At 61.9% G+C, this 22,861-nt stretch overlaps 1 protein-coding gene across 6 annotated transcripts; it reads left to right on the forward strand.

The window, feature by feature from the left end:
- Positions 1–5,083: 5,083 nt before the first annotated feature.
- On the forward strand, positions 5,084–22,009 carry LOC120406637 (RING finger protein 145-like). Of its 6 annotated transcripts, none has more exons than XM_039541637.1 (11): positions 5,084–5,326; positions 5,863–6,063; positions 9,740–9,848; positions 10,217–10,308; positions 11,595–11,830; positions 13,764–13,939; positions 14,279–14,419; positions 15,922–16,104; positions 16,730–16,877; positions 18,309–18,665; positions 19,779–22,009. In XM_039541637.1, the coding sequence occupies exons 2-11, from the start codon at positions 5,898–5,900 to the stop codon at positions 20,439–20,441; spliced, it is 2,271 nt and encodes a 756-aa protein (XP_039397571.1). In that variant the 5' UTR covers positions 5,084–5,326; positions 5,863–5,897; the 3' UTR covers positions 20,442–22,009. The 6 variants fall into 6 exon arrangements, 5 of the variants coding, with proteins under 5 accessions (XP_039397571.1, XP_039397570.1, XP_039397569.1 ...); XR_005599434.1 differs by lacking the exons at positions 5,084–5,326; positions 5,863–6,063 and adding an exon at positions 8,121–9,110 and having other exon boundaries at positions 11,600–11,830; positions 19,779–20,051; positions 20,118–20,212; XM_039541636.1 differs by lacking the exons at positions 5,084–5,326; positions 5,863–6,063 and adding an exon at positions 8,121–9,110 and having other exon boundaries at positions 19,779–20,051; positions 20,118–22,009.
- Positions 22,010–22,861: the final 852 nt, after the last annotated feature.

Genomic DNA, 22,861 nt, shown 5'->3' on the forward strand with positions numbered 1-22,861 from the left:
ACTGTGGCTTCACTTGGCCTGTTCAGACCTGGACTGAGACCCACCAACTCGTTCCACAAAGGCCACTCTCAGCCACCAGAAGATGGTGCCTTTTGGTTACCACTGATCTGTGCCAGATTTGAACAGGTGACTCCACGTCCCAACATTAGAACCCCAGAGCTAAGCACTCCCCTCTGGTTCTGCTTTCAGTTCGCCCGTGTGATCTCTGTCCTCGGCTCGCCTCAGTGTTTGCTGCCACCTCTGTGGAGGTTTCACCCTGTTACTTTTCTCCCTTCCACGGTGTCTCTCTTCTCCAGCTTCACATCCCCTGTAAGCATCGCCAATCTGCCAATTTAGCCCCCTCTCCCAGACCACGAATACTCCTCTACCTCCAGCACCTTCTCCTCCACCCTTCTGTTTCTATCTCTCTATCATAGGCAGGGGGGCTGGAACAGTGTGAATAGTGGGGTGCTGAGAGCCACTGAACAGAACTGTAACCCTGCATGTGATGGAAACCGCTTCCAGCCAGGGGGTGTGGCAGCCCCCCCCCCCAGCATGCTTAGTTCCAGCACTTATGATCATAGGGCTGTTGTGACCCAGGGAGCCGTGGGTGCCCACTGGCAGTGTTACCCACACACTCTAGCATTGGCGCCAACTCTGTGGGTGCTCCGGGGCTGGAGCCCTCACAGGGAAAAATTAGTGGGTGCTCTGCACCCACTGGCAGGCAAGCTCTTGAGTCCAGCAACCCAAAAGTCTCTGACCCTGGTCATGCATCCGACGAAGTGGGTATTCACACACGAAAGCTCATGCTCCAGTACGTCTGTTAGTCTATAAGGTGCCACAGGACTCTTTGCTGCTTTTACAGATCCAGACTAACACGGCTCCCCCTCTGATACTTGTCCCTGGTCAGTGCAGCCCCAGAGTTCAAAAGTTTATCTGCAGAGTTTTACCTCCCAACCTGGATAGAAAAGGGGGGGAGCACAGGGGTGTTAAGGGGCACCTTACGTGATCGGAGGCCAACTGCCCCGCCTCTCCTTGGGGTTCTGCTGCAGCCTTCACCGTGAGCCACTCCACTCCACCAGCTGGCCCATGAGCTGCTCCAGCCGTCCCACAAACTGCTCCACTCCGCCAGCCGCTCCACCAGCTGCTCAGCAATATATCTTCACCCCTCCCACACACTACTTAACACAGCACTCAGTGATTTCATGCTTAGTAATTTTAGCTCTTTAGTGATTTCAGCTTATAATAGGGGAGCCTCAGTGCTGGTGCACTATTGGCCCAAAGTGAATTGTGCTCAGCAGCCTGCAAGTAGACTCCTAATGGAATCAAAATTAGCTCTGATAGTCTACACTGGAGAGAGACAGCAGTGCAATTGGTGTTTCAGGCTCTCAAGGGGAACCCATACCCTCAGATACAAATGCCTATCCTGGCCTCTCTCAATTCACTGGGTTTTGGAACCCATGTCCCTTGTCTAGCGAGTGCTACTTAGTTGGTGGTGAATCCCTCTGTTATAAAACAGTTCCACTGTCCTTGATTCACATAATCAGGGTAACAACACTTCATTCTTCCTGCCCCAATAACAGAGAAACTGGGGATCCCACAGCTGTCAAAGTGACCATTTGGGCTGCCGTGGGCTCATGCTAGGCGGGGTGGGTGTGCCTATGCAAACAAGCTCAGCCCCTGAAGTTCTTTTCCACAACTCGCCACAGTTCACCACCAGATGTCAGGGTAGAGCTCACCCTGACTCTGCTTACATCAAGGAAGGGTGTGAGTGTGTTAACTGAGAAACCTTTATCATATATAATACCACATGTATGGCTAGAACAATATTATGGCTTCATAACTGATTGATTGTTTGGTTACTATTTGATTACTATTCCATTTGCCTCAATAAAAGTCTTTAAGGCTACATTTTGTTCTCTGTGTGAGTGTCCTTGTCGTACATCCCGAGGGTCCTTGCAAACTCTGCGTAGCCTGATTCTTGGACAAGAACCTTATTATCTTCTGAGCAGATTAATCGGTGAGCCTATCACCCATATTATCTAAACAATATTATTAACCTCCTAAAACCAGGCAACACTGCTGGGCCATGCTCTGGTCCCACATTCTGGCCTGCAGGCTCAGCTCTGCAGCTGCACGTGCTCTGTTGGGCCTCCCCGCACCCGGCTCAGCCTCCACTTGCGGCTTAGGCTCCAACTCGGTTCCCTGACACCTGGGCACAGTCCTCAGGCTGCCTGCCCGGCCTCCCTGACAGGCTGCAGGCACCTGGAAAGCCTGAGCTGGGCAAAGCTGGGGCACAGTCACAGCTGGGAGATGGGGACATGGAGGCCCTCATCCAATATGGCAGCCTCTTGAGGCCTTAGTCAGGCTGCCCTCATCCAAGATGGCTGGATGCCCTTATCCAAGATGGCTGCCCCTAGGCCTTAGGCAGTCTGCCCTCATCCAAGATGGCTACTCCTTCAGACCTTAGGGCATCTGCCTTCATCCAAGATGGATGCCCCTTAACGCACTAGTTGGTCTGCCCTCATCCAAGATCTGTCTTACTCAGGCTGCTCTCATCAAAGATGGCTACTGTGAACCACTCTCATCCGAGATGGCTGCCTTCTGAGTAGTAGAGCTAGACTGACAGTAGACACTGATTAGTAGCAACATATCGGTCCCCTTTTGTTATGTTGCTCCTAAGAGGCTGTTGCTGTTATGGGGAGTGTCATCTGACCAAAGGCAGCCTGCTTTTTCTGATATGTCAAGCAGCGACAGTACAACAATCTAGAGTTGTAACAATACAGGGAATGTTTACTATTATGGCTACAGTACTGCATTAGTGTACATACAGTACATTTTAAACACGTGCTCTGTTCCGCATTTGTAGCCTACAACCATATTGTATCAAGAAAGCAGCATCAATTGAGTAACAGTTATAAAAGTATCAACTTTTACATTTCTATTTTAAGAACGATCAAACATCAACCATGACAACAAAACCTCTTGTAAACATTTTTTGTACTGGCACTTATTGTAATACTTTGTATGCACTGTAAGTCACCCTGGGTAAGGACGTCTGCTAAGCTAATAATACTGTAATAACCTAAATTAAAGTACTGTTCCATATCAGTGTATTTTATTTATACAGTGAGTATCAACCTGTACACTAAGACTGGAGAAACGCACTCATTTGGGGTGAAAGAACTCTGTTAATTTGCTCTGCTTCTTCTCAGTCACAATTTTGTTTTGAAGGTGGGATTCAATGTCCCAAAGAAACCTGTAGACCCTGTCCCCAAGTCCCTCTAGCTGCGAAAAGTGCCGAAGTGTGTTCAAATCCTTCAACAGCTCGGAGTTTGTCAGGGGTGGAACTTCATCAAAATCATCCTCACTCTCTTGAGTATCCTCTGCATTATGATACGTTTAATCAACACAAGCTCGTTTCTCTGGCCTTGCAGCAGCTGCAGCATGCAGTAATTCCTCATGGGTTAGCTCTCCGAACATCAGCAAATCCTCATCTACAGCCACAGCAGCTACTAAGTCCTCTTTTTCCATGTTGACTGGCAGTGGAACATCGTTCAGGGGGTCATCAAACTCTGCAATGTCCTTGTCTCGCACACTTTCCTCTGGCACAACAAATCTGCCTTTCCGGAAACAGTTGGAAATTGTTGTCGGCTTTACATATTGCCAGGCCTCAGCAACAAGATGAACGCAATCTAGCAAGTTCACAGTTTTCAGAACTGTCTGAACATCTGTGCTGGGGTCCACATCAAGAGCAACATTAATCCGGCTTGCGATTTTTGATCGGTAATGTCCCTTCATATTCTTAATGACACCTTGAGCCATAGGTTGCATCGAAGACATGGCGTTAGGGGGTAAGAATTCGAGCTGAATGTTAGTGAGAACCACTCCTTGTGGGTGTACAGAGAAGTTAGCCAAGAAGAGGCATATCTGACAGCTCTGACAGCGAAGCTGAAGATCCCATTTTTTCAGCCACTTGATGAAAATCTCACCTGTCATCCAGGCATTCGCTGAACTGACATAATTGAGGGGAAGCTTCCTGAAATCCTCCGGAAAGCATCGGGGTCGTTTTGATGTCCCGATCATGAACAGCGGGCGTTTGTCACTCCCATCCATGTTGGCACAGACGAGCATAGTTACCCTGTCCTTTGAAACTTTCCCTCCTTCTTGCTTTCCATTTTTTTCTCCATGTCCTCTGTCACAGAGCCCTTTCAGATAAAGCCCTGTTTCGTCAGCATTATAGATGTCAGCCAGGGAAAATTTTTCAAGGATACGAGGAAGTTTTTCACACTGCCACTGCTCAGCGGTGGGTTTGTCCGCTGACTGTTTTCCACTTCGCTCTTTTCCACAAGCGACATTGAAGCATCTCTTCCATCTGGTAAACCAACCATCGCTTGCCTTAAAATCCTTCAGTCCAAGGGAAGCAGAAAGCTGACGGGCAGTGCCCCCTGTGCCCCCTTCTCCTTGAGCCACGTAAAGAGAGCCCGATCGACAGCAGGGGCTTTTCCTTCCCGGCCACGCTTACGGCAGCCATTCGACTGGCCGGCTTCATAGTCAGCCAACAGCTTTTCCTTCTGCTGCCAGATGCGGCACACGACTGACCGGTGCAACTGCCACTTGGCTCTGAGTGGCCCCCGCGGATGATCTGCGATTTCTCCTTCCGCAAGAGACTTCTTGGCATTTTGTCTGGGTTCGCCCCACACCACTCGATGCCGGGGCGGCGGGGGCGACGCCCCCACAGCACAGATGGGGCTTGAACCCACCAATGGCCAGGCTGTTGGTACAAAGCGCTGTCGGGGGGGATGGTGCTCATACGCTCTTACACCAGGCTCTTGCTGCACACAAGCATGGCCAGCAGCTTCAACATGGCTGCCCCCTGCCTTGCCCTCATCCAAGATGGCGGCTTCCTTAGCACGCACGCCTGCAGCTTCAACGTGGTTGCTCCCTGCCTTGCCCTTATCCAAGATGGCTGCCCCAGCGTCCTCTTATCCAAGATGGCGGCTTCCTTAGCACGCACGCCTGCAGCTTCAACATGGCTGCTCCCTGCCTTGCCCTTATCCAATATGGCCACCCCAAGTGCTCTTATAAAAGATGGCGGCTTCCAGCTTGGCTTAGCCTCGCAACCCCCCCGGCTCAGGCTGCCCTTACCTGCCATGGCCGACGAGGCGTCACTGGGAGCCTGCGCCAGGCTTTCCGGCGCGGCCTGGCTATGGTGCTGCCGGCGGGGGCGGGACCGGGAGAAAGTGAAAGTGACAGAGAGGCCGCCGCGCCGCGCCGCGGGCAGGGAACGGCCCCCCGGCCCCCCCGCTAGGGAGAGACCCCCCCCGCCCCCGGCGTGACCCGTCAGGTGAGAGCCCGCGGGGAGACACGGGGAGACCCCCTGCGGCGCGCCCCCTGCTGGACAGGCCCCCCCCGCGCTCAGCGTCCCCCCCCAGCTCCCCCGTGCGGGACAGGGACCCCCTCAGCGCCCCCTCGGTTCCCCCTGCGGGACAGGGACCCCCGCTCAGCGCCCCCGCGAGACAGGGACCCCCTGCTCAGCGCCCTCCCCGCGAGACAGGGACCCCTGAGCTCCCCTGTGGGACAGGAACCTCCCACTCAGCGCCCCCCCCAGGACGGGGCCCCCCGCTGAGCGCCCCCTACTGAGCTGCCCCCCCCTGTGGGACAGAGCCCCTGTCTCCCACTGAGCCCCCCCCAGAGGGCCCCCTGTGGGACAGCCCCCCAGTTGAGCCCTGCCCCCCAGAGAGAGACCCCCAATCCCTGGGACCATACCTAGGGGAGGGAGACCCCCAGGTTGAGCCCCACACCCCCGGGGAGGGAGACCCCTGAGACCCCCACCTGCACCCTGGGGGCGGCTTCCTTCCCCCCCCCCATTGGCTCCCCTAGGTGGCCCCCCAGCGGCCCGGCCCTGTGGCCCGGCCATGCCGCGTCTGGAGGAGGTGGCCAACGTGGTGCTGCGGGTGCCCAGTATCGTCCTGCTGGACCTGCTCTACCGCTGGGACGTCCAGGCCTTTGCCGAGCTGCTCCGGCCCAAGCAGGAGGAGGCGGCATGGCGGCGCCGTGCCCTGTGGCACGCCTACTACCTGGGTGAGGCTGGGGGCACGGGGCAAGGGGGAGCAGCCCTGCTCCGGGCAGCGAGGTCTGCGCCCTCCCAGGGAGCGTCCAGGAGGGGACGGCGAGGCCCGAGGCCCGGGGAGGTGTCGGGGCCACTCTGGGGCCGCCCACCCTCGTGTTTCATCGGGGAGGTGCAGACTGAGTCCCAGCATGCATTGCTCCTTGGCGCGCAGCATGCTTGGGCCGGCAGTCTGCGTGCGCCACAGCTGGAGCGGGGCACTGTCTGTATGGGGGCGCAGAGTCCTGGGCGGAGACTGGGCGCTGCCCCCCCAAGCTGTATGTGTGGATAGCGGGGGGCACAATGTAAAGGTTTGGCCACCGCTCCCCCAACAGCTCAAGTCAGTCAGACCCCCCCATCCCCAGGCACAACCCTCCCTTGCCCTCAGCGTGCTCCCCCAGAAAGCGGCGCCCCCTCCCTGCAGTGCCCAGCTGCTGTTCCAGCCTCTCCCTGCGGGGCACAGATTGCCTGGTCAGGGCTCCGCCAGTTGCGGCACATGGAGGGGGCCCGGTGGCCCCATGTGACTGAGCGGGGCTGGCTCTGAGTCAGCAGGAAACCCACGTGTGAGAGTGGGGAGCCCCCGCCCCGAGCTCCTGGAGGCTGGGTGGTTTCCAGCTGTGGCTTCCAAGGCGCCCCCCTTCTACCTCCCAGCTGGGGGCTCCTGTGCATTAGCCACCCTATGGTGCCCCTATCCCCTCAAATACAGAAGTCAGACTAGGCCACGGCTTGTGAGAGGGCTCTGAACGGGGCATAGTTTGGGTGCAGCTCTTGCCTGTCACATCGCCGGGGGATCGGCTGCAGGGGTGGTGGATCGATCCTAGCGCAGCAGGACCCTGCTTCATTCGCTGCCCGATTCCAGTAGCTAACTATGGGCCCGGACAGAAAGGCACCCAAGGGGGCAGCCCGGCTTCCCCTGCCCCCAGCTCTCTGTCTAGGCAGCACCTCTCACAATCTTTGATGTGACTGGCAGGCCTGGGGATCTCCGTGTCCTGGGTGCTCCAGTCTCTGGCAGTTTGACAGCAGGATAAAGGTCTTTGGTTTGCAGGTTCTCCCGGGAGTGTTAGCTGGGAGCATGGCTCCGCTGCTGCAGAATAGCCCTTTCCTCCTCAGGTCTGAGCATGTTCCTTCCCGGGCCAACGGGAGCTGTTCTGTTGGCTCGTGAGCTCTGCAGGGTGGATGCCGCCTTGGGCGAGGGAGCTCGGTTTGGGTAGGTAAGTTCCTGGAGGATAGGTCCGTCAATGGCTGTTAGCCAGGGCTGCAGCCCCATGCTCTGGGTGTCCCTAGCCTCTGGCTGCCAGAAGCTGGGAGTGAGTCCAAGGCTGCCAGAGAGAGGAAGCGAGGCCCAGAGTGGGTAAGGGAATCACACGCTGAGGTGCCCACGCCTGAACGCACTATTCCAGGCCTGGCTTTGCAGTCTCTCTGGGCAGCTCGTCTCTGCGGCCCGTGGTGGGGGGGCGGGGAGGAGGCGGCTCCATGTGCTGCCCCTGCCTCCAGCACCGTCCCCGCAGCTCCCATTGGCCGGTTCCTGGCCAATGGGAGCTATGGGGATGGTGCTTGTGGGCATGGGAGTGCATGGAGATCCGCTGCCCGCTTCCCCCCATGGGGCCGCAGAGACATGCCAGCAGCCAGCCGCTGCTGAGAGCAGCCTGGGGCCACAGCATGCAGGCAGCCTGCCTGAGCTCTGCTGCGCTGCCAGCCAGGGGCCACCTGTGGTGAGTGCCTCCTGGCCAGATCCTGCACCTCACACCCCTCCTGCACCCCAATCCCCTGCCCCAGCCCCATCCTGCACCAAACTCCCTCCCAGGAGAAAGACTTGTATGCAGGGGCCCCACAGGAAAGTTAATCTGGCCCTGCCTGTAAAGTATGTTAGTACAGAATCCTAGAATGTCAGGGTTGGAAGGGACCTCAGGAGGTATCTAGTCCAACCCCCTGCTCAAAGCAGGGCCAATCCCCAGACAGTGTTTTTTGTGTTGTTTTTTTTAAGCCCCCATTCCCTAAATGGCCCTCTCAAGTTTAGCAGGCCAATGCTCAAACCACTGAGCTATCCCTCCCCCCAATCCATTTCAAAATGAACCTTAGTACAGTGCAAATATTTGTATGTTACCCACTGTACAGATCCAGCAGACAGTTCTCAAGCTGAGTTCTGACCAAGCGCTTGTAAGTCCCAAGGCAGCCCTTAGCATGAATACGACTCTGAGTCCTGGAGGATGATAGAATTGTAGTGAATAGACTGGAAATCCTAAAAGTGCTTCCTTTGTAGGCACGCAGCCCTCAAAGTCCAACACCTCTGGACCATGCTGGGCCCGTGTTGTCGCCTTTCCCACTGGGGAGTGCTCATGTGAAATCAGGCGGCTCTGTGAATCTCTTCGCTCTCCCTCTTGCATCCTCATCTTGCTCTTTTCTGCCTGTCTGGTAGATTGCCGGCTCCTTGGGCAGAACTGTGTCTTGTGAAGGGCTTGGCTAAATACGTGGACTCGGCGTTACCAGTAGAGAGATGCAGATACCGGGGTGACTTGGTCCCACATAGGCAGGGGTATAAACTATAGCAGTCAAAGGCACCGTTACCTGGTATAACTGTTTCACTGGGTGGGGAGGGATTTTTTTGATCAGAAATAGTTAAAACCAGGCTAGAATTGTCTGTGAAGCTCCAGGCAACCTGTGACGCTCTAGGAAAAAATAACCCCGCGCCGTTGGTTGGCTGCAGACGCCTCCCACACTTCTGCGGTAGCGTGTGTTCCTGTGTCCCAGACGGGACATGTGATGGGCCAAGCCGCTCCGCTCGCTGCTGGCATCAGCGTTCCGGGAAGCAGCCGCACTGCGCTTTATTCCCGCGCAGGGTTGCTGAGGAAGGGCCGAGGCTCTGGAATCGCGCACGCTTCGTCTGAGCCTGGCATTGCAGTGAAGGCACGGAGGGCGCAGCCTGCTCGCCGGTGGTGTGGTCGCGCTGCCGTAGGCAGTCGTGGCAGGCGGCCGACGCTGTACAGCCCAGACGGTTGCTGTCCTGGGCAGCACGGAAAGTGCTGTGAGTTCCAGCAGCCGCCCTTCCCGCTTGCTGCATAGGGGAGTGCTCACAATTGTCTCTGCAAGATACACTCAGATGGGGGGAGTCGCTTATTTCCCCATCAAGCCATGAGCATGTTGGCTTTACATGAAGCTGCACTGCGGCTGCTTAGGACTTCGGTGGGACACCTGCAAGCAAACCCCGGCTGGCATTAGGAATTCAATGGGTGGGTCCCTCTCCTTGGAGTCAGTAGCTTGGTCTGCCTCGTGCGCCCCCTGCAATGTGTGATAGCCCCTTCCTGTTGTTCAGTGTCGCTGTTCAACAGCTGCCGCCCCCTGCTCCAGAGGTGGCTGCGTTTCAGTGGTGGGCGAAGCTCCCGCTGCATGTAACGTATAGATGGAGTTGCTTGGGAAAGCGCAGTATCTTAACACGTGGCTGAGTTTGAACTGGTTTCTTCTTTCGTCGCTAAGGTAAGAGGATGGGGGCCGGGGCAGAGAGACCCCAAGGAAAGGCTTGAAGAGGAGAGACCGGAGCGGCCGCGGGGCTAGTGCTGAGGGCTGGGGCCCATGTCCGGCTGTGCCCTCCGGGTGGGCAGCGCAGTGATGGGACACCGCAAGCATGGCTGGCTGATCTGTTCTCTCCCTTCCCAGGCCACGTGCTGTGTGTGGTGGTGCTGCTGCTCCCAGTCAGATCCCTGGTGAGACTGTACCTCTACGGCCTGACGCTGCTGCTGCTCTTCGTGGGGCACCAGACGGCCAGGTGAGCCCCCTGCCGTACCCCGAGGGCTCTGTGCTCTTGCCACAGCCCTGTCGGGGGCATGCAGTGTACGTGGGGGGGCTCACAGCAGTGCTTGCTACCCTGGGAGGAGAGCCCTGGCTCCGGGGGAAGCTGTCACGGGGACTGGAGCCGCGTGCTCTCGGGCTGTGACTCCTGGCCGTGGGGTGGCGCTTGCCCCTGTGGTGTGATCGGGAGAGGAAGGTGGGTGGGGTCTCGCTGGCGCGGGGACGCGGTAGAAGATCGCAGGTGCAGACCTGGGGCTCTAGCTAACTGGAGTGAGTGTGGAGCTGACAGGCGGGTGGGGGATGGAACAGGCACCTGCTGCTAAGACCCCACCCCTCTCCTTCCAGGGACTACATGCGCCATGAGATGGAGGATGAGTTCCAGGGGGCTGTGTACCAGGACCCTGTGGTGCTCAGACGCTTTGTGACCGCCCTGACAGGTGAGGCTGCCCCGTGGCCCCCCCTTCCTGAGGCGCCTGCCTGCGGGGCCACCCCATCTTCCCCTTCGGCAAAGGGAACAGATGGAAGCCCCCAGCCCCCGGCTCAGGGTTTTCCCATGGGATCCCTCCCACCAAAAGCGGGATGGCCGCAGAGCATCCAGGGCGCGCTTTCCCCACCCCCAGCGCCTGTTCAGGGAGCACGCCCCAAGGAGCGGAGCCGAGAGACCCACAGCTGGCACCGGTATGGGTCGGGGGGCCCTTGAATGGCCTCTCAGTGTGACCACAGCACACCCGCTCACGCAGCGTGGAGGGAGCGCGGGGGGCGCACAGCCTGACTGCCGGCTGAGCAGCACCTCTGGGCGACCAGTAGACTTGAGTGAGTTTGAATCCCAATCCTGACCGCATCTCGGCTCACCCTGGGGTGTGTGAATTCACCCCCCTCCCCGCTTTGGGCCTCGAAGGGGGGCTGGGTCTGGACGTAAGGGCCGGTCTGCGCCCAGCGCTCCGGGTTAGCTGGCCATTTGGCCGTTACACCTGTTCAGTTACACGCTGCAGCCCTGGCTCGGCTTTCAGTCCGGCTTCTCCCAGCGGAGTTTGTCAGGGAGTGGCAGGTGCATACACCCGAAAGGGGTGTCTCTGCACAGGGGTTGGTGCCAGTGTCAGTAAACCAGGGCGAGGCTGCGTGTAGAGCAGACCGAAAACTTCCCAACGGACCTCAAACGTCACAGACACAGCTCGGGGCTTATGGCTACCCAGGGGGGCAGCGCCCTCCGGTGGCCATGTGTAACCTGAGTGGGGAACAGGTCCTCGCAGGCAGGGTGCAGGTCGAGCCCCTCCCATACAGCCTCTGTGCCGCTGGGGGGGGCCGTGGGGAGGAGGGTGAGCCCAGGCCTGCTTGCAGCCGTGGCTGGGAGAGCTGCTGCTGAGTCTCCCTTCACGCAGCACCTCTCGTCTGAGGGTCTCAAAGCACCATCCACCATCACTGAATAGCAAACGTCCCACTGGCCCCTGGGGGCGGGGGGCGGGGGGCAGCATTAACGGCCTGATCTGGGTGGGGAAGTGGCTCGCCCACGCCCGACAAGCGGCACCCAGGAGTCCTGACTCCCAGCCCCGTGGTCTAAGCACTAGGCGACGCTGCCTAGGCTGTGGGCTGCAGCCGTCGTGCCGGCTGGACATGTGCATGCCGGGAACGCTGGTTGAACGGGGGAGCGGCCCGGCAGGGGCCGGCTGTGAGCCACGGCCGCGCCTCAGCTGCACTCACGGGCCTGCTCTCGCCTTCCCGCCAGGCCAGATCTTTGTGAGCGTGCTCTGCGCTCTCCTGATGAAGACCAGGCAGGTGTGGCTGTTCTGTGCCCCGCTGCTCCCGCTGCTGGCCCGGCTCTGCGGCCTCCCCCTCCAGGCGCTTCCCGTGGTCAACACCTTCGCCGCCTCCGTCACGGTGGTGGAGGTGCTGTACGTGGCCGCCTCCCACCTGCTGGTTCCCTTCCACCTGGCCGCTGCGGCGTGCAGGGAGGTGGCTCAGGTGAGTGCCTGGCATGCAGGGAGAGGGCGGGTGAGGGGAGGTGACCTCAGGCAGGCAGCTCGGGGCACTTCATAGTGAGGCTGCCCCTGTGGCCCCCCCCTTCCTGAGACGCCTCTGTACGGGGCCAGGGAACTGGCCAGGTCGGGGGTGGGAATGGGACACGGGGCGTTGCCCCTGTAGGGGGCGCTGGTCCAATCCAGCTGCAGGGGCGGGGACTGGCCAGGTCGGGGGTGGGGATGGGACACGGGGCCTTGCCCCTGTAGGGGGCGCTGGTTCCAATCCAGCTGCAGGGAGGGGACTGGCCAGGTCAGGGGGTGGGAATGGGACACGGGGCCTTGCCCCTGTAGGGGGCGCTGGTTCCAATCCAGCTGCAGGGGCGGGGACTGGCCAGGTCAGGGGGTGGGAATGGGACACGGGGCCTTGCCCCTGTAGGGGGCGCTGGTTCCAATCCAGCTGCAGGGGAGGGGACTGGCCAGGTCAGGGGGTGGGAATGGGACATGGGGCCTTGCCCCTGTAGGGAACGCTGGTTCCAATCCAGCTGCAGGGGACGGGACTGGGCCGGTCAGGGGTGGGAATGGGACACGGGGCCTTGCCCCTGTAGGGGGCGCTGGTTCCAATCCAGCTGCAGGGAGGGAACTGGCCAGGTCAGGGGGTGGGGATGGGAATGGGACATGAGGCCTTGCCCCTGTAGGGGGTGCTGGTCCAATCCAGCTGCAGGGGAGGGGACTGGCCAGGTCGGGGGTGGGAATGGGACACGGGGCCTTGCCCCTGTAGGGAACGCTGGTTCCAATCCAGCTGCAGGGGACGGGACTGGGCAGGTCAGGGGGTGGGAGACTAGCTGGCTTGGGGAATGTGTAAGGCTAAAATGAAGTCATGGAATCCGTGACTTCCAGCGACCTCTGTGACATCGGGGGCCCCGCAGCTGGTCAGCTGCTATGAGCAGCCCCACACCGCCCCCCAGTTCCCAGCCTACGGCGGCAGAGCAACTCCGGAGCAGCTCAGTGCTCGCAGGGGGTCCCCTCCCAGCCACTGGGAAATGGGGTCCCTGCAGCTTGCAGCCGCTGCGGGGGGCAGGGTGCTGCACCCTCCTCCCTAGAGGTTCTGTCAGGGATGTTTTTAGTAGACGTCAGGGACAGGACACGGCTTCCGTGGTGGTTTGTTTATTGCCCGTGACGTGTCCCTGACGTCTACTGAAAACGTCCCTGACAGAACCACGGCCTTGGGAATGAGACCTGGGGCCTGGCCGAGGAGCCAGGACAGGGGCCATGTCCAGGCTGAGGAGACTGGCTGGTGTGGGGAGAGGAGCTACGGGGCCTTTTCCCCGCTAGGGGGCGCTGGCTCCCATCGGGCCCCGGGGCTGGGGGGTGGGACACGGGGCCTTTCCGCTCAGAGGCCGGTGTAGCCCCGGGTGGCTGGGAGGTGCTGATGACTCTGAGTCCATTTTAGTGTGAGCCCCTTCGTGCCAGCCACCGTCAGAACTGGGCCTCTTTGCCCCCCTTACGGACAGTCCCCAGGGAGGGCCTGGGGCTCTGCACGCCCCCCGGCCCCGGGGAGCAGGGGGGTGGCTCGCTGGGGTGAGGGCGGGGCAGGGCAGGGCACTCTCCGGGAGCAGCGGGGTTCTGTCTCCAGGGCAGCGAGCCCAGAGCTGAACACGCTGCCCCCAGCTGCCTGGAAACCCGCCGGCTGAGCTGGCACAGGAGTCTGACTGGTCACAGGGCCATAGGACTCCCCAGCCCGCTGGTGCCTCCAGTCCAGGGTCCGACGCTCTGACTCCGTCGCTCATACCAGAGGGGGATGGGCGTGCTCAGACACCCCTCCCTGAGCGGGGCTGGGGCTCGGTGCGGCACACAGAGCTGGGCTGCCCAAAAGGGGGAGTGGCTCCTCCGTGGCAGCCCCCCGGCCCAGCGCTGGCTAACTGGCGCCTCCTCCCCAGGGACTGGAGATGTACCGGCTGGTGGCGCTGGGCATGTCTCTCTGGAGCCAGCTGGCCGTCCCGGTGCTCTTCCTTGTCTTCTGGCTGGTGCTCTTCACCCTCCAGATCTACTCTTTCCTGGCCTCTTCCAACAGCCTCCTCGCCCAGCAGGGGCTGCTCTTCATCTTCCTCAGCAGGTAGGAGGGGGCGACCCGCGCTGGGGCACGGGGCAGAGTGGCCTGGAGGGCCACCGGGGCTGATCCCGGGAGCAGTGGGCTCAGGCTGCCTGTGGGGGGCTGGGGGTGGATCTAGGCCATTCTGGGCTGGAACTCGTCTAATGCCGGGGCTTGAGATAAGGAACGTCGCATACCCGGCCTGCGTGGACCCCAGCGATTCAGGGCCGGTCCCTACTTCCCCCCGGTGTTCCTGCTGCGGGGCCGTGCCTGCCTGCCCTCCTAGCCCGTTCCCTGGGACCTGTGCGCATGGGCTAGGGGCCGGAGCCGGGTCTCACCCTGCCGTGTGCGCTCGCCCTGCAGCGTGGCGGAGTGCTGCGGCACGCCCTACTCCCTCCTCGGCCTGACCTTCACCGTCTCCTACCTCGCCCTGGCCGTGCTCAACCTCTGCAAGTTCTACCTGCTGGGCTACGACGCCTTCCAGAACGGCAACGTCATGCACAGGTGAGGGGGCGCGGGCGTGGCTGCCGGGCTGGGGCTGGGGAGGCCGCGGGCTTGGCTTCTGGTCAGGCGGCTCTGCCGGTGACCGCGCTGCAGTCCGAGGGGACGGCACCATGGATGGACGTCCCTGGCTGGCTTGGCTCGAGCTCGCTCCAGTAACGAGCAGTGGAGCAGCGGCAGCGTGGACAAGCTGCTCAAACACGTACCCCAGGGGCGCTTCTCCAGCCCGTGCTGTCGTGGGGTCCCACATGCTGGCACTGGAGCGAGCGAGATGCAAGCTAGCTCAGGCCTGGCTTCGCATGCGGCAGTCACCGCTCTGATCGCAGGGGAGACACCCCCGGCAGCCGCCCGGCTCCAGGGGCAGGGCCTTGGGCAGCAGGATGGCATCGTGCCGTCCTCCTCAGGGGTGGGGTGTGGTGCGGTGCGGGCGATCTCTCTGCTCTCCCTTCTTGTCTCTGTGATCCATGAGCTGGCTCTGACGCTCTCCTCCCCACGATCACACTCCCCTGGGGCCGGGAACACGCGTGGTTAATTGTGACTCCAGTAGTGCTGCATGGCAGAGAGAAAACATCTGCCACAGCCGGGGCAGCTTGTTATCGGCCTGAGGCAAAGCGCTGGGCAGCTGTCAGGAGAGGGGGGGTGACGGGTTACCCCCACTCCGGGGTGCCACCCGATGTACTGGGGTCCCACTGAGCCCGCCCGTTCCTCCAGCCTGGGCTCCCTTGCCCTGTTCTGCTGTGCCAGGCCCTCCAGCCTCCGCCAGCGCACACACAGGTAGGGAGACGCCCAGCTGCAGAAAGACACAGGCGCTGAAATCAGCTCTGCACGGGAAGAATCAGCTAGGGGATCGCCCAGCACTCCAGTGCACTCTCCCTCTGGGGTGCAAACCCACCACTGCACAAAACGGTACAGCGTCAGCGCAGGAAATTCGCTCCCTCCCTCAGTGTGGAGGAAGTTATGCCCCTCCCACCCAGTTACGGATTCCACAAATTGGTTTTAGAGAAAACAAAGCCAAGTTTCTTAGCTACAAAGGATAGATGTGAAGTGATTCTAAGGGATAGCAAACAGATCAAAGCAGATCACCCAGCGAACAAAACAAAGGTGAAATCTAAGCTGAGGATACTACAGAAACGGGGTCCAAGTAGGAGTTTCTCACCCCCAATGTTGTTTTAGGCAGATTGCCGATTGCCCTGCCCCAGGTGACCGGCTGGGTGCTGAGAGTTTGGGCTGTGAGCACCCCTCCCCCGGGTCGAGGGCTGTGTGAACGGCAGCTTGGCTGTCACTGCTTTGGGCAGGGGCTGAGTCCCGGCATGCAGCACTGCGTGTGCGTTCGTGGCTGGTCACTGCACGCATGGTTACCCTGGCTGCCTGCTCAGAGAGCCGGTGACGCGCCTGGCTGTCTGCACTAGCGGGTCCTGGTGATCACGGGTGGCACTCGCATGCCCCCAGCGGGCATGCAGTTGTTGGTTGAAGCCCCATGCCTCCTTCTCCTGCTCGCCTGGCAGGGGTGTGACGGAGGGCGTGACGCTGCTGCTGCTGGCTCTCCAGACGGGGCTGCTGGACCTGCAGATCCTGCAGAGAACCTTCCTCCTCAGCATCATCCTCTTCATCGTGGTGACGTCGACCCTGCAGTCCATGATCGAGATAGCCGACCCCATCGTGCTGGCGCTGGGGGCTTCGCAGAACAGGTAGCACCCGGCCCCCCAGCCTCCCGTAGGGGGCAGCAGGACCCAGCCCTGCCTGATGCCCTGCAGCCTGCCCTGGTGGTGTGGCACAGCTTTCGTCCCAGCGCTCCCCATGGCTGGGGCTCGTCGCGTGGGGGTCTCCCCGACCAGGCACAGTCCTGGCCGCCCCTCGGGACTGCCTGGGGCTCGATGCAGCACCTCTTCTCTCAGGGCCCACTCCAGGAAGGGTCCCCTTGACGTCTCAGACCCTTGGGCAGGCGGTTGTTGAGCGCAGCGACCCTGCTGCCTTCCCCTTCGCCCCTCGCGGGGCTGCTGAGACCCCTGGCTGGGAGCCGGGGCCATGGCTCCAGGGAGAGCCCCCAGTGGCCCCGGGGAGCTGGCGGGATGCAGAGCAGGGAGGGCAGAACCGGCTGGGCCCACAGGCCTCCCTTAGCTCCACCTGCCCAAGCGGGGACGGGCAGAGTGTTGTGCGTCTCCCTCCCTCCCTCCCAGCCGGTCCTGCAGGCTCCCCAGCCCCCTCCTCCGCGGTGGGAGGGACCCTTGGGCGCCACGGGGGGCTCTGGGCAAGAGCTGGAGCCCTCCAGGCTGAGCTGTGGCCTGGCCAGGCCTGACGTCTTCCTCCTCCCAGGAGCCCTTGGAAGCACTTCCGCAGCCTCAGCCTCTGCCTGTTCCTGCTGGTTTTCCCCTGCTTCATGGCGTACAAGATCGCTCGCTTCTTCCACATGGACTTCTGGCTGCTGATCCTGGTCTCCAGCTGCATGCTCACCTCCCTGCAGGTACAGCCAGGCCCCCCCTCCCCGTGCCGGCCCCCGGCCGCGCGCTCACCTCCCTGCAGGTACAGCCAGGCCCCCCCTCCCCGTGCCACCCCCCAGCCGTGCGCTCACCTCCCTGCAGGTACGGCCGGGCCCCCTCTCCCCGTGCCGCCCCCCGGCCGCGCGCTCTCCTCCCTGCGGGTACGGCCGGGCCCCCTCTCCCCGTGCCGCCCCCGGCCGCGCACTCACCTCCCTGCAGGTACGGCCGGGCCCCTCTCCCGTGCCGCCCCCAGCCGCGCTCACCTCCCTGCGGGTGCGGCCGGGCCCCCTTCTCCCGTGCCGCCCCGGCGCGCGCTCCTCCCTGCGGGTACGGCCGGGCCCCCCCTCTCCCCGTGCCGCCCCCCGGCCGCGCGCTCCCCTCCCTGCGGGTACGGCCGGGCCCCCCTTCTCCCCGTGCCGCCGGCCCCCGGCCGCGCGCTCACCTCCCTGCGGGTACGGCCGGGCCCCTCTCCCCCGATCCAGGTCCCCAGCTGTGGGCTCCCCTCCCTGCAGGTACGGCCGGGCCCCCCTTCTCCCCGTGCCGACCCCCAGCCGCGCGCTCACCTCCCTGCGGGTACGGCCGGGCCCCCTCTCCCCGTGCCGCCCCCCGGCCGCCCACTCCCCTCCCTGCGGGTACGGCCGGGTCCCTCTCCCCCTGATCCAGGTCCCCAGCTGTGGGCTCCCCTCCCTGCGGGTACAGCTGGAGTCTGTTCCCTGCAGCATCTGTTCCTCCTGGTAACGAGCACCTGCCACCCTCAAATCCCAGCTCCCGTGGCGCTGCCCTGGCTGGCATGGGACCCTCTGAACTTCCTCGCAGCCTCCTGCACTCCTGGCCAACCCACGTTTTGTGCCCTCTGCTAATGTCGTGCTTCCCGGCTAGCCCCTTGGCAGAGCATGGCTGACTCTGTGAAACAGCGACCACAGCACGGAGCCCTGGGCCCTCGCTGGGAACCCTTCGCCGCCTGAAACCTGGCCACTCCGCGTCCCCCGTCCCTGGGCCGGTCCCTGACCTGCAGCGACACCTCGCCCCCTTCACACCCACCCTGGGGTGGGACCTGGCCAAGGGGCATGTGACAGTCACCTGGGTTTCCATCATCTGCCCCCTGCGAGGGGCGTGGGGCCGACTGGCCAGGTGCCATTGGCAACGGGGGGTCCTCCCCATGGGGAGGGGCGTGGGGCCGACTGGCCTGGGTGCCATTGGCAACGGGGGGTCCTCCCCACGGGGAGGGGTGTGGGGCCGACTGGCCAGGGTGCCATTGGCAACGGGGGGTCCTCCCCACGGGGAGGGGCGTGGGGCCGATTGGCCTGGGTGCCATTGGCACCGGGGGGTCCTCCCCACGGGGAGGGCCGTGGGGCCGACTGGCCTGGGTGCCATTGGTAACAGAGCATCGCCCCCACTCTGACCCTTTGTGCCAGGTGATGGGCACCCTCTTCGTCTACGCGCTCTTCATGATCGAGCTGCTCCAGGATGCGCCCCTGGAGAAGACGGACGAGATCATTTACTACGTCAACGCGGTGAGCCGGGTGCTGGAGTTCCTGGTGGCCGTCTGTGTGGTGGCCTACGGCACCTGGGAGTCCATCTTCGGCGAGTGGAGCTGGATGGGCGCCTCCGTCATCATCATCCACTCCTACTTCAACGTGTGGCTGCGGGCCCAGTCGGGCTGGAAGAGCTTCCTGCTCCGCAGGGAGGCCGCCAAGAAGATCAACTCGCTGCCCAGGGCCACCAGGGGGCAGCTGCGGGACCTCAACGACGTGTGCGCCATCTGCTTCCAGGTGAGCCAGCCGTGCCCTCCCCCCCCGCGGGATGGCGCCGTGGTGCCAGCGCTCACCAGCAGGGACAAGGACTCCCTCTCCAGCGCCCTCCTCCTGCACCGGCCGAGTAGATCACTGCTGGGGCGCCTTCCCCTGCTCCTCGATGAGCGTGTGCGGGGGACGGGGCCAGTTCTCTTGCAGCTCAGAAACCCCTCTCGTGCCATCCTCCGCCCCCTCGTGATTGCTGCGACCCCTCCCCAGCTGGCCCGACCCCACGCGGGCTGCCACCCAGAGTGGGGGACCCGCTGCGCTAAACCCTGGGCAGTTGGTTGCTCAGTTCTTTCGTCCACTCAGCATCGCTAGGGGGCAGAGGAGTTTCCTGGGTTCAGGCTGCCTGCAGACTCAGGAGGACGCTGCCGCTCCCGGTACACTTGGGCCCGTTTGGCATGTGTGCTCCAAGGAAACTTTTATTCTTTGATGAGATTCGGCTGAGTCTGGTTATGCCACGTGGGCCCCGTAACTGCCCCAGGCCACGTGCGTACCTGCCCTGGAATCCAGGCCCACATATTCCAGGCTCCATGGCCACGGGCGGGCAGTAGAATTGCACGCTGACGAGGGTTCGAGCCCTTACCGTTGAGAAGGGGAACCTAGAACCCTGGCCTGAGGGGGAGGAATGCAGCACCGACTGCCTGAGTCTGCAGACAGCCTGGAACAGGAGCTCGCTGATCTGTGGTGAGACCCATGACTTGTGCGGTACAAAGGATGCCAGTGAGGGGGCCTCTGGTTACAGCCCAGGCTGGCAGGTGCCTCCTGGCGCAGCTGCCCAGCAGGATGGGTGACTCGCGTCTCCTGGTGACTTCCTAGGGGCCCTGAATGCGAGGGCCAGTGGGCAGGCAGAGAGGTGCTGGGTGATGGGGCATTTCCTGGCCTCGTCTTGGGGTGCTGGTGTGAGGGTTGACCACACCCCTATAACACCCCCTTGCCCTTGATGGCACCAGGGAGCCTGGAACGGCCTCTTGAACCAGGCTCTGCCCCGGGTAACTGGAGACTGGGTCTTCGTCCTCCCGTCCCGTTCCAGCCGGGACAGCGGTGTCTGCCCCAGCTCCCCACTAACCCTCCTTCCTCTGCCGGCAGGAGATGAACGTGGCCGTGATCACCGACTGTGGCCACTTCTTCCACACGGGCTGCCTCCGCAAGTGGCTGTACGTGCAGGACACCTGCCCCATGTGCCACCAGCCGGTGAAGCCCTCGGCCACCGAGGGGCCGCAGGCAATCGGGGGAGAGCAGGCGGAGCCAGAGCCCATCCCAGAGGAGGGGCCGCCTGAGGATGCAGCTGCCGAGGCTGCGGGAAGGGCAAGGACCCCAGGCCCCAGCAGGGCCGCTGAGGGCGGGGAGCCCAGCTGGCAGGAGCAGGAGAACCCAGCACTGGCAGAGCCCAGCAGGGCCGCTGAGGGCGGGGAGCCCAGCTGGCAGCAGCAGGAGAACCCAGCACTGGCAGAGCTCGGCAGGGCCGCTGAGGGCGGGGAGCCCAGCTGGCAGCAGCAGGAGAACCCAGCACTGGCAGAGCTCGGCAGGGCCGCTGAGGGCGGGGAGCCCAGCTGGCAGGAGCAGGAGAACCCAGCACTGGCAGAGCTCGGCAGGGCCGCTGAGGGCGGGGAGCCCAGCTGGCAGGAGCAGGAGAACCCAGCACTGGCAGAGCTCGGCAGGGCCGGGCTGCTCCCAGAAGCTGTGCGCAGCAGAGAGGACCCAGCTGGGAGCAGGACTCCCCCGCCAGTGTCTCGGGGCTGCACTCCATAGCTGCGTGCCAGTCCGGGGCACACAGCCCTGCTGGGAACCCTGCCCCCTCAGGAACCAGGAGCAGGCTCCTTGGGGAGCCCCAGCACGGCGCCCAGGTGGAAGCATGGAGTGGGGCGGAGAACGTGGAATGGGGCAGGAGCCGGGGCCGGCACGGGCTCCGACGGCAGTCACTGCCCCTGTTAGTGTTCAGCCTGCCGCGCCGGCCCCCCACCCCCAGCGCCTGGGCTGGGGCATCCCTGCCACCCAAGTGCTCAGCGAGTCGGGGCCAGCAGAGGCGGTGTGACGGCTGCTGCCAGGCTGGGAAGTGTAAGTGCCCGTGCGCTGCCCTGGAACACGCCCACTTAGCCCCATGGGACGGGCCTGAGTCTGCAGACCTGCTTCAGCTCCGGAGTCCCCAGTGCAGTGCCCACCCCTTGCGCAGCGCTGGGGGGAGGCAGCAGGGCCCAGCCCACCCCTGCTCCGGCTGCACGGAAACAACCGGGAGGCACTTGGCTGGCTCGTGCTCCATTACGAACGGGCACCACCGGGCTGCACTGCCCACGGTTACAGAAAGGGGGTGTTGGCGCTGGCTCCCTAGTCACTCGGCGGCTGCTGCTCAGCTGGGTGCCAGATCTGTGTGGGCTCTGCCCCAGCGCCGGGGCTCTCAGCCAGAAGGCAGCTGGGCACACCCGCCCTTCCCTTCCCCCTGCCGAAGTGGGAGAGGCGGAGACGCACTGGCCTGATGGCTCTGGGGTGACTGGGGCGTCCTGCAGCTGCATGGGACCATGTGCAGGAAGGGGGAGGGAACCCATCTGGGCAGGCCCTGTGCTGTGCTCTCCAGGCCGGGCCTGTCTGCTCGGGCAGGGCCGGAGGGGCCTGCTGCACCACCGGTATCACAAGGCTCCTGGGGGGACCTCGGCACATCCCAGGACTGGACCCTGGGCAGGGCAAAGTGCCCGTTCCCTCTGCTGGTTCAGCCTGCAGCACCCCGCAGAGCCTCTCCCTGTACCAGGCCAGTTCTGCTCTGAGAGGAGTTCGCCCTGGCGGGAGGGGCCAGGCTGCTGCTGTGACACAAGGACGCGCAGCTATGCACTCACAGCAGCCGTGGCTCACCCCAGAGGTGGCTGCATACCAGTGGTAGGCAAAGCAAGGCCAGGCCGGGAAGTCTTCCCCCATTCTGTACTCTGCCCTCTGTGAAGTATTTATCCACCACAGGTCCCATGCGAGGCCCCAAGGGAATGTGACGAAACTTGAACAGAAACCCCTTTTCGTTTTTAAAGCCTCAGGGATTAGTAATTCCAAGGAAGCTGTGGCTTCTCCCGGAGACAGACGGGCCTTCGCACAGCTAGGTGGGGCGGGTCTGCGCAGCGTGTCGGATCCGTTTGGAGCGAGGTGTTCGATCACCGTCAGCTCTCTCTTCCCTTTGGAAGGGACCCATCCAGCCTTATTCGTGGTACCTTTGGCCGATCAAAGCGCCTGGAATTTGCAGATTCCCATTAAAGCTGTTGTGCTGCGTGGGCCGTTTGCACTCGGACCGGCGACCAGCACAGGGTGACTATGAAAGTGCCATTAAAAACACAGGGAACGTTTGTGTGGATCGTCACTTACTGTGAACTGGGGGGGGGCCTGCTGTGATGATGTGGTTCTGGCAGGACCCAACTGAGGTGCCAAATCAGGACCAATTGCTCAAACAGGGCAGGCACAGCCCTAGGCTGGGGTTTTTCCACCTCTAAGGCAAACCAAACCAGCCAGCCAAAGAGGACTTCGGTCTCACCCCACTGTCTAACCACAAGTCACACAAGCAATTTCCTTAGACACTCCAGTCTCCCAGTATCACCACCAGTGCACTCGTCCTGGGGATGAATGGTTATGAAAACCAACACCCCATTAAAAGAAAAAGGTTCTCTCGACCCCAAAGAATCAAGCCCCAGACCCAGGTCAATATACACATCAGATCTTACCCACAAATCACGCTGTTGCCAATCCTTTAGAATCTAAAATCTAAAGGTTTATTTACAAAGGGGAAAAGGTGGAAATGAGAGGTAGAATCGGTTAAATGGAATCAATTCCATACAGTAATGGCAAAGTTCTTAGTTCAGGCTTGTAGCAGTGCTGGAGTAAACTGCAGGTTCAAATCAAGTTTCTGGAACATCCCCCGCTGGGATGGGTCCTCAGTCCTTTGTGCAGAGCTTCAGTTTGTAGCAAAGTCCCTCCAGAGGTAAGAAGCAGGGTTGAAGACAAGATGGAGATGATGCATCAGCCTTATATAGGCTTTTCCAGGTGGAAGAACCCCTTTGTTCTTACTGTGGAAAATCACCACAAAATGGAGTCTGGAGTCACATGGGCCAGTCCCTGCACTTTGCTGAGTTACAAGGCGTGTCTGCCTTCTCTCCATGGGTCAATTGTGTAGCTGATGGTGTCACGGAGTGTAGGGGAGTCAG

The sequence above is a fragment of the Mauremys reevesii genome, linkage group 5 (genome assembly GCF_016161935.1).
Source record: "Mauremys reevesii isolate NIE-2019 linkage group 5, ASM1616193v1, whole genome shotgun sequence".
Lineage (NCBI taxonomy): Eukaryota > Metazoa > Chordata > Testudines > Geoemydidae > Mauremys > Mauremys reevesii.

Coding starts and splice junctions, on each gene's coding strand:
- LOC120406637 (XM_039541635.1), top strand. CDS start 8,849: ATGGGCCAAGCCGCTCCGCTCGCTGCTGGCATCAGCGTTCCGGGAAGC. Junction 9,849..10,216: donor GTGGGGCACCAGACGGCCAG/GTGAGCCCCCTG, acceptor CTCTCCTTCCAG/GGACTACATGCGCCATGAGA. Junction 16,878..18,308: donor GCATGCTCACCTCCCTGCAG/GTACAGCCAGGC, acceptor CCTTTGTGCCAG/GTGATGGGCACCCTCTTCGT.